The sequence below is a fragment of the Ictalurus punctatus genome, chromosome 11, assembly GCF_001660625.3.
Source record: "Ictalurus punctatus breed USDA103 chromosome 11, Coco_2.0, whole genome shotgun sequence".
Classification (NCBI taxonomy): Eukaryota; Metazoa; Chordata; class Actinopteri; order Siluriformes; family Ictaluridae; genus Ictalurus; species Ictalurus punctatus.
The window spans coordinates 25,149,904-25,161,198 of NC_030426.2; the positions used below are offsets into that span (position 1 = coordinate 25,149,904).

At 45.3% G+C, this 11,295-nt stretch overlaps 1 protein-coding gene across 1 annotated transcript in view; it reads left to right on the top strand.

Annotated features, from left to right (window-relative positions):
* Positions 1-933: 933 nt before the first annotated feature.
* The window catches only part of slc4a8 (solute carrier family 4 member 8), a 33,538-nt gene continuing 23,176 nt past the window's right edge, over positions 934-11,295 (top strand). Inside the window, exon 1 of the mRNA XM_053683828.1 lies at positions 934-1,192. Within this exon, the coding sequence (XP_053539803.1) occupies positions 1,148-1,192 (45 nt within the window). The 5' untranslated portion in view covers positions 934-1,147. The remainder of the gene's footprint in view (positions 1,193-11,295) is intronic.

Consider the following 11,295-nt stretch of genomic DNA (forward strand, 5'->3'; position numbering starts at 1 on the left):
ACATTGTCGCGGCGGAGCCCAGAGCCTATCTCATGTAACACAGGGCACAAGGCGGGGGACTCTCTGGATGGGGTGCCAAAAAATCACAGGGCACAAGTACACACCCATTCACACACTCCATCCATCCTCTATACCGCTTTATCCTTTTCAGGGTCACGGGGAACCTGGAGTCTATCCCAGGGAGCATGGGGCACGAGGCGGGGTACACCCTGGACAGGGTGCCAATCCATCGCAGGGCATAATCACATACACACTCACACATACACTACGGACACTTTGGACAGACTTTGAATCAGCCTACCATGCATGTGTTTGGACTGGGGGAGGAAACCGGAGTACCCGGAGGAAACCCCGGCAGCACGGGGAGAACGTGCAAACGCCGCACACGCGGGGCGGAGGCGGGATTTGAACCCGTGCTCACCACTAAGCCACCATACCCCCAATGATTTAGCCCAAACGCTGTTACCTGAACACATTCACCCCTAGGAAATACTCCAGTATGGAATATTCCAGAAGCTACAGTACATCATGGCAGTTTCCTGAAGATCACATGAAGATGAAAAGTACTATAAGGTGGGGGGGGGGGGGGGGGGGGGGGGGGGGTTATTCTTTCCATTTTTTATTTTATTTTTTTTACACGCATTCCTTTTCTTATCTTCATGTCATATCTTCATATCACGCTCTTACTGCAAACATATTTTGATGTTTGACAGAGAAATGACTGACGTGACCAAAATCGTCCTTTCTACCTGTGTGGTGTCTTTGCTTGTTAACCGCGCGCGCTCTGACTAAGTTAGTTCGAACAATGTGATTGGTTGGACAGAATTAATGACGTCACAGGTCGCTCACTCTTGCCAAGCGGATGGGATGGGATGGGATGTGAGCGCGCGCAGCCTCCGGATCCAGAAGCCAGCACTCTCAGCAGGGTTAAACACCTTTGTGTTATTATCATTATTATTATTATTATTATTCCAAAAAAACCAAAAAAACAAAAACAACCAGATCCTTACAGCTTCAGTGTGGGGTTTTTTAATTTCTCCATGATGGCTGTCCCGGATGAGAAGCTGTTCCATGCAGGGAACTGACAGGAAGACTTCCCGTGCTTCATCCCTCTTCTCCTAGAGCTGCCTCGCCTCTGGAATTTCAAATGCCTGCAGAAAACAGCGACCAGGAGAGCATGCTGAGCTACCAGGTACTCAAACACGCTGGGGTTCCTTCATTCCAGTGATCATTTAGGAATGGGATACTTTTCCGACCAGATGTTATTTAAATCCTGAGGTGGATGTAAGTGTGTGTGTGTGTGTGTGTGTGTGTGTGTGTGTGTGTGTGTGGGTGTGTCAACACTGGTTATATGAATCCTCCATAGAACTGTTTGGTTAAAACATATTTGCAATGCACAAATGCGTACAACTCCGAATATGAGCAGAGGCGTCACATCTGCACATCCGGGCGCTTCGTTACAGCGCGAGCGGACCGGATCGATGCGCCAGTGCGCGCGCGTCCTCTTATCTTCTCCGCGTTTATTCCAGAGCTGACATATAATCATGTCTCGTTTATAAACCGACGTGTGTGTGTGTGTGTGTCAGCATGGTTATGCAGGCCAATGTTATATATAATAAATAATAAATAAATAAATAAATAAATAAAAAAAAACACGCAATGCTGTTGTTTTTATGAGTGCACGTGCGTGCGGCACGATGCGCGCGCACCGTCCGGTCATCTCTCGTGCATGATGTGAGCCCGGTATTAATTGATTAGACTGCACGTTAATCCCAAGGGCATGGTGTAGGTGTGTGTGTGTGTGTGTGTATGTGTGTGTGATTTTGGTCTAAGAGAAAGAAACCGCGCGGGGGAGAAAGAAAAAAAAAAAAAGCGTTTCTAAGCAACAGAGAGAGGATGTAGAGCGCTATGTGCATGCATGAATTGCTTTGGGGATGATCGAACATGGTAATAAGTGCAGATGTGTGGGTCAGTTCGCCTCATATGACCTTGAAGCGATGCTGAACGTTCTGGACGCTGCTGGAGAGGTGTTCATGCGCGTGAACACGGCGTCCCGGAAACGCAGGAATCCGGTATTATTATGATTATACATGAGAAGGCGAGATGAGAACATGACAGTGTGCTATATTCCCAGGTTAAGTTCAGATCACAGCTACACACAAGGACAATCGTTATATACCTGATTATAGGCTACAGCGATGAATGTGGACGGACTCCAGATCCTTCATTCATGCATTCATTCATTCGTCTTTATCCTGGTCAGGGTCACGGTGGATCCGGAGCCTATCCCCATACGTGTTCACACTTTAGTAGTTCACACTGCAGTTTAGTGTAGCCAATTTTCTGTACGGGCGCACGGTGGATTAGTGGTTAGCATGTTCGCCTGTTCGCCTCACACCTCCAGGGTCGGGGGTTTGATTCCCACTGTGGCCCTGTGTGTGTGTGCGGAGTTTGCATGTTCTCCCCGTGCTGCGGGGGTTTCCTCCGGGTACTCCGGTTTCCTCCCCCAGCATGGTAGGCTGATTGGCATGTCCGTAGTGTATGTGATTGTTCCCTGTGATGGATTAGTACCCTGCCTTGTGCCCCATACTCCCTGGGATAGATTCCAGGTTCCCTGTGACCCTGAAAAGGATAAAGCGGTATAGAAGATCGATGGATGGATGGATGAAACTGTACACAGGGAGTAAACCGAGCTCTGATCAAAGCGGGGACCCTGGAGCTGTGAAGGGGAAATGTAGATTTCTTTCACAGATTAACTTCAGAATAAACTGTTTATATCTGCTATGATATAAGTGAGAGCAGGAAGTAGTTAGCATGGGAACTTGGTTCATGGGACGTCACACAACATTAAATCTATAAACAAATATGATATGTTGTTCGGGGGCACGGTGGCTTAGCACCTCCAGGGTTGAGGATTCGAATCCCACCTCCTCCCCGTGTGCACGGAGTTCGCGTGTTCTCCCCGTGCTGCGGGGGTTTCCTCCGGGTCCAAACACACGCATGTTGTAGGCTGATTGGCATTTTCAAGTTGCGTGACCGTGTGTAGGATAAGCGGTGCAGAAGATGGATCTGTTGTTCCTGAATAAGTAAAATGGAGTAAAACACTTTGAGGTGTGCTGTTACAGGAAAATCATCAAGTATGCGTCGGTAACAGTAACGCCGCTTCCTCGCACCACCCTGTCGTCGATTTATTTCCTTAGAACGGCTTGACACCGAGTGCGTCATCTATTGTGTACGTCGTCGTGGCGATGATGCGGACCGGACGGGTCGCCGAGGGCGATCAGTAAGCTGAGAGTTCTGCTGTTCACAATTACTCACTAATGGACATGAGTGGAATGTGATCCTGCATTTCAGAGAGCACTTAAACTGTACGAGTATGACGGAGGGGCATTAGGAAACAGACAGACAGACTACAGCGAAGTTCGTGGACACATGACCATCACAACTATACGTCCTTTTTGAATATCTCATTCCAGATTGATTAACCCTTCGCTGTTATAATGCGCTCCACTCTTCTGGGAGGGCTTTCGACTGCGTTTTGGAGCATGGCGGTGGGGATTTGTGATCGTTCAGCTATAAGAGCATTAGTGAGGTCAGGTACTTATATTGGGATGATGAGGAGGTCTGGGGTGCAGATCATCCCAAAGGGGTTGAGGTCAGGGCTCTGTGCAGGACGCTCGAGTTCTTCCAGTCCAACATTAATACACCCCCTGGCGCATCGTCATGCTGGAACATGTATACCTGTGATCCTGGCAGGTGTACTTGCTGTAGCTGCTGTGGATTTCCTGTGGGGATGCAGTACAGCGATACACGACGATAGCTCCGATTGCGTATTTCGGAAATTCACGTACTGCACGCTGTTCACGTACTGCGCTGTTATAGGGCGGGGCTTAGCCTGAGTACTGTGCATAGCCATTTGGATTAAATCCATTCAATTCAATCGACCAGCCTTTTGGGCTGACTACTATAAGAACTAAATAATAAGTATAAATATATATTTTCATAACGGTGGGTTGCCACCACACTAACAAACAAACAAACATAAATAATAAATGCAGACCACCTGGCTATGGTCACGTAATGGGTTTTAGGAGACGGGTGCAATTGCAGGTATGGCAGCTTTAATGAGAAAACACCAATCCGGAACGCAGGGCAAAGATCAAAAACGAAGACAGCAAACATACTGGACCAGGTGATGCGGATAATCAGAGTCGAGGGCAAAACAGAATCAAAACCAGATGATCAACAACAGAGACCGGCTTGGTGTAGACAGAGACAAAGGTAACTGAGCGTATACTTCGCGTCCGAACAAAGACACACAAGGGTTTTTAAATAATACACGTAATCAAGAGGATAACACAAAACAGCTGATTACAATGATGACACGTCAGGGAAACACCCAATGACAGTACAGGGGTGGGGATGAGAACATGAACCGTAACAAAACAGACGTGTGTCAAAAGTAAACAAAGTCAATGTCAGTGACGACGTTTACACGGACGGCAGTAATCTCATTATTGACCTTATTCTGAATAAGACGTGTAATATTCTGATTAAGGTGTTTACATGAGTCGCTTTTAGAATACTCCTTTCATGTTCCAGTCTATACGTTAGAGAACGTAGATCGATTAACGCCACACGTCATTACGTCCTCACGTCATGCCATCCGACGTTCCCTGCAGAATTTCACGTATCGACGTTCAGTCGGTCTTCGTTATGGGACCGTATACAGTTTTGGGTGTTTTTATTTTTAATTTTACGAAAGCTTCAAGTGCGGTTAATTATCAGTCGTGCTGTACGCGCTAATAGACGACCGCTTGAAGCCGTGGGCTGCGTCCCAAACCGCGTACTTACTGAAATATGTGTATTTCTCCTATTATATAGCAGGTAAGTACGCGGTTTGGGACGCAGCCGTGCTCTCTTGTTTGCCGTCAAACAGTCGAGCGCTGCCGTGTGTGTACGTGTCCTGTCGCACAATGCGGTGAAAACTCTCACACGACGTTAATAGCGTGATTAAGGTGTGTACGCGTCTGTAACGCACGTCGATAACGCGACTAAACCAGGAATACTCCACACGTCTTAATTCCGTCTGTGTTTACTTCGAGTATGACTTTAATGGGATTAAGGTCATCGATAATCTCTGTCTACATGCGAGTTTCTTAATCAGAGTCTCGTCTTAATCGGGTCCATATCGGATTATCGTCGTCCGAGTAAACGTACCGGATGAAAACCCGGAAGCTGTTAATGTGTGCTGAATGCAGCACGAGGGGAATAACGTGACAGATATGCTTCTTGGGCCTTTGGGGTTCCTGGGCCCTTGTTGTAAAGAAAGCTTCAGAATGTGTGTTGAATCGATACTTCTTTGCGACATGCAGAGCTGTGCGTATTCAAGGTTTGTATTTTAAGAAAAAGTGACGCAAAGTAGTTATACAACTGTCCCTGTATATTGGATAACTGTCATGCATTTACACCACACATTCTTTCACACACACCTCTATCCTGGTCTCGGAAAGAGACAGAGAAGCAGAGAGAGAGAGTGAAAGAGGCAGAGAGAGAGACAGAGATAAAGAGAGGTAGAGAGAGAGAGAGAGGGAGAGAGAGACAGAGTGAGAGGCAGAGAGAGAGACAGAGTGAGAGAGGGAGAGAGAGAGATGGAGAGAGGGAGAGAGAGAGACTGAGAGGGAGAGAGAGAGAGACTGAGAGAGGGAGAGAGAGTGAGAGAGAGACAGTGAGAGCGGGAGAGAGAGAGAGACAGAGAGAGAGTGAGAGAGCGTGAGAGAGTGTGAGAGTGAGAGTGGGAGAGAGAGATGGAGAGAGGGAGAGAGAGAGACAGAGTGAGAGAGTGAGAGAGAGAGAGAGGGAGAGGGAGAGAGAGAGGGAGAGAGAGATGGAGAGAGGGAGAGAGAGAGGGAGAGAGAGAGATGGAGAGAGAGGGGGAGAGAGAGAGAGACAGAGAGAGAGGGAGAGAGAGAGTGAGAGGGAGAGAGTGAGAGAGTAAGAGAGACAGTGAGAGAGGGCGAGAGAGAGAGGGAGAGAGAGTGAGAGAGAGAGAGAGAGTGAGAGAGAGAGAGAGAGAGAGATTAGAGGGATGATGTATGGCACTGAATGGTGAATGAGTCATTCTCCCCGGAGCAGGAGGAACACTGCAGCACTCTCGCTGTGACTTACGCTGTATCGGAAACAGCTCTCATAGCTGCAGGTCTTTTCCATAAACCCTGAAATAACGGCCACATTTTTATCCTAGTGTCTGTGAATTCATCTCCTTCATCTTCTCACTGCCAGACTTTCAACTATCAGATATTTCGCTTTTTATTTCCAATATTCCACGAGAATAAGAGCTCGATAGCAGCTGTGATCAAAATCATATTGCTTCATAATTTAGGAATTATAACTGATATTTATTTATTGTTTTACTTCTGTTTTTGACCCACTGATAACAACACCACTGAACTGAACAAACCACTTTATTTAGAACGATTTTCTCAATCTCACTTCCTCCTTGCATACAAAACAAAACAAAACCAACTCTTATTTATACACCGACAAACAGAGGGGTCTGAGAGTGTGCGAAAAATAAAGTGCACTGTTACTAAAGCGTCGTAAAAGCTTCGGTGAGGTAAACAAACAAGTAAAACAAATAAAGCATGTAAAAATGATTCTTAACAAATAAACAAAAAACAGATGCGGTACTGCAACGGCGCTCCTGACCTCAATTCTCAAAACGCCCACAAGATGGCGCCATTTATCGGTGGATCCGATATTACAAAACCGATATCCGATTACAGAAAAACGCCTGAAAAAATCGGGAGAAAATATCTGTAAAACGCTAGTAAAGACACCTTAAACTGCATCTTGTCGCAGATATGATGGCTTAACAGAGTTACCTTTTTATTTACAGTAAAATAAGTGCTGTGGTTTTTCTAAAAAATGTTACTTGGTCCGGATTATAAACCAGCGCTCTGTAAATCTTCACCATGTAAGGACTAACACACGATTCATTCAATTTCATTTATTAATGAATGACACGTCGCATGTTTTAGCGGTTTATACCATACAAAGCGCCATCAATGTCACCTGAGACTCCTTCCTTAAATGTTGACAGGAACATCTCCGAAATAAATTTAAAAAAAGACGTCCTTACATCAACGATGATACTTTTTTCTTCGTGTAGACTAGGGCTTGGTGGTATATATTTTCAAATGAGATATAGGAAGAGACGATTCTGTTTATATTGATACGGTCCGATGTCGCCTTTACTCTCCCTCTCTTTGAAAACCTGGCCCCGCCCACCCGGCCCCACCCAAGAGGGAAACCATGTAGTTGAATTTGATTTCGATCACGGTCTGCTTTAATAAACGTGCTTGTGACATCTCACCTGTGGCTTTAACATACAACTGAACATTTAGCCCACTCTATAGAAAATATACCGTGATATACAATTGAACAATTCAGAAGTTTTGAAATACGTCTGTATCCGATTCCATCGATATGTTTCACAACAATAAGGTTGCGAAGGTTTCGGGAGAGGTCTGTGGTTTTACCCATCATGAGATGTTTCTTGTGTGACACCTTGGTAACGAAAAGCCTTTTTATAGACCATCAATGTACTAATATTAATTGCCACAGATTGGGGGTGTAATTACTTACGGATTTCAGCCGGTTCCTTGCCTTACCTTGTCTTGGAGAACTACTTTTCCTTAGCGTGTTCGAGACTTTTTTCCCGTGTCCACAACTTTTATTCATGGACTTGAACGTTGTGAATTCTTTATATTCTTTATATTTTATATCACACCTCCGATAATCGAGAATTCAGCCACGCTGTGGTATAATGTTATTTATTCGCCGGTCGATTTCAGCGTTCAAGCTGAACAACGCCACATTACATGTCACGTACGGTCACAGATGTTTCCCACTTCTCAGGAAAGCTAGCTAGCTAAAACGTGCTCTTTGTTGACTCTCATTCACTCTCATGCAGCTGAGAGCATTGTAGCGAGTATCTGGAGCGGCGGGAAACTTCCGCTACATTGTTTGCACTTTAAAAGGAAAAGCAGTAAAAGGAAAAGTTTGAGAATTGTTTCTGAGAACCGATACTGCTTGTTTGTATGAGTGTGTGTGTGTGTGTGTGAGAGAGAGAGAGTGTACGGGTGTGCGAGACCGGTTTCTTCAGGCAGACTGCAGTATCTGAAAGTGACAGGCAGTGATGTGAGTCAGGATCTGAAATACAACTGTCAAAGCAATGTGTTCCAGAGAGCGAGGGAAAGAGAACAGGGCCCTCGGCTATACACTGATTTGAGAGGACAACATGGCAATAATGTACACATGCGCACACACACACACACACACACACACACACAGGCACTGTGTTTATATGAATTCCAGACCAGTTGTGATTTACCGGCCTTATTATTTTGTGAAAACAGTGCACTCGCAAAAATGAACCATGTATGTGGTAATTTTTTTAGGCTACTATACAGTTATATATAGTCGTGGGGGGGGGGGGGGGGGGGGGGGGGGGTGGTGGTAGTACAGAAGAATAATTCTTCAAAAGAAGTATCCAGCTAAAAAAAAGTACCCAAGTGACATTGAAAAGGTTGTTTTACTTTTAAATGCGCTCAACACTTTGAGAAGAACGTTCCCCAAAGATAAATCGGTAGGATTTTTTTTTTGGCATTTCACCTTCTACGGTGCGCGATATGATTAAAAGATTCAAGGAATCCGGTCAAATCCCTCCGATCCCTCAGACGTCACTGTGTCGAAAACCGTGATGAGTCTGTAATGGAGATCCTGACACGGGCTCGGGAATACTTCGGTAAACCTTTGTCGGTCGACACTATTCGCCGCTGCATCCACAGATGCGAGTTAAGGCTTTACTATGCGAAGCGGAAGCCGCACATCAACACTGTACAGAAACTCCGCCCACTTCTCTGGGCTCGGTCTCATCTGAGATGGACGGTAGCACGGTGGAGTCGTGTTTCGTGGTCCGACGAGTCGTCAAATGTACACATTTTGGAGCAACATACGCTGCCATCCAGAGCAGGACAACAACAAAACACATTCTGCCCGGATTACGAGCGCATGGTCGCGTAAGCAGAGAGTGCGGGTGCGAGCGTGGTCCGCTGCAGTCCTGACCCGCCTCCCATTGAGCACGTGTGGTGCATTATAAAGCGCAAAATAAGGCAACAAAGGCCCTGTACAGCTGCGCAGCTGAAGAAATGCCTAACGGATGAATGGGGGAAAATTCCGCTCGCCAAACTCAACCAACTGGTGTCTTCACTCAGCGTCCGAACGCTTAATAAGTGTTATTAAAAGAAAAGGTTTTGTTACACAGCGCTAAACAGTCGCCTGTCCCGACTTTTTTGGAGTGTGTTCCAGTCATCAGATTTGAAATGAGTGTATATTTTCAATTCACAAAGTAGAACATCAAATAACGTGTCAATAATGTACAGTCAATACAGTACAGCGTGAACGGAATTTACACACGACTGTCCGCTTCTATCGTAGCCGGCCTGACCTCAAAACCAACGCCTGTTCGTAAGTCACATCACGTTCACGTCAAGTTCACGTGTGAGTCAAACGGTAATGAATGTGAACGGTGTGAGTCTTTATACACGTTTCTTCTTCCGTGTCCATTGGTAGTTTTATTGTCCTTGATGGTTTTACTTCATGCAGCGGTTTCATTCACCTTCATTTCTCAATCACCCTTAACACATGTCGTCAAGAACAAAGAGCTAATTAGTTAATCAGTTAACAAGTCAATCGACTGTGGGGTAACAACATCACTGACCTTGTCGGAGCAGCGGCCCATCGCTGAGATGACGAGTCACGTGGAACTCCAAACCACACGGTCTTTAACCCTGTTCACGGTAACAGCGTACAGTAGGCCTATGTGCAGGGTTATTAACTAGCTAATATAGCTAGCCAAAATCATTGAACTTTCTAACGCTGCCAAATAAATACAATGCTGGTCTCTCTATATGTATGCGATTAGCATAACGCTAACATCTAGCATATTTATTTGAGGGACTTTGTATCGAGCTAATGCTAGCTAGCGATACCGTGCGAGATTTATGTAAATATGATCAAACAGCCTGGTTTAATTTCACTCGACAGATTAGAGCCGACCCCACCCAGTCAGCGTGATCGACAGGTGAGCTTACCGCACAAAATAGGCGTACAAAACAAGCTAGCTAAATAACTAGCATCGAGTGCGCCAAGTCTTAGCTAGCTGCCTGCTTTCGGAAATAACGTCGGACTAGCATCACGTTCCTGAATGGCTTGCCATCCTTAATTATTACATCGACGTCTTCCGGTCTTCATTTTCTTCTTGTTTTTTTTTTTTGTCTTTTCTGGCTTCCAGACAGCTACGTTCCCTCCATTTTGAAAAGCGCAGCCATGCTAGCAAGATAGTTTCTGGTTTAGCTGTGCAACGTAACCTATCGGATGTTTTTGGAGGAATTCAACACTTTTTATTTATTTATTTATTTTCTAGATTACTTCTAGAAAATATTTTTTTAAAAAATCTTGATTACTTAAAAAAATTGATCTGGTACAAAAACTGCAACAATGCTGGAGAAAGTGTGGCTTTTTGGCCGCTAAGAATTTACACGTTCTTATTACCATGGGGACATTTTGTCATCATTAGTAGCTAAACAAACACACACACACACACACACACACACAGTAGCTAGGTGACACATGAGCCGTCTGGCTAGCTCGAGTGCTCCCTGTTGGTTTTTAATTACAGTTCCCGTAGCGGACAAACAGAAGCAGCAGAATAACAGACAGTGTCACGGGCACAGAATTTCTGACTGTAAATTATTTATTTTCCTCGCACAGGACACTTTAAAAATGCGATTTAAATGTATGCTTACAGCTCCCCTGTGAATCATTCCATGCTCATTTCCACAGCAGGCACATCTGCTTCCTGGTTAATGAATAAACATGCGATTTTACGTTGTTATGGAAAGGTTAAACGTGCCCTTGTTTCTTGTGCTCGTGTGGAAAAGATATTCCTGGAGGTCCTACGGCATGCGAGTGAAACCAGGTCGTACGACTAGCACCGAAACCTTTAGGGTGATGTCTCGTGGGAAAGCGGGGCGTGGAAATGCGACTCTTTTAATATAAAGCGAAAGGTAAGGTGGTTTCATCCGGTGGACTAGAACACACTGCGCCCACTGTATTATTAAAGCGTAACATCATTTTTTGGCCTGATACCACGGCGCTGTTGGATTCTCGATTCCGAGTCATCCGGAGGTGTTGATTGATAGCCAATTAGTCGTTCTAATACGCCATCGT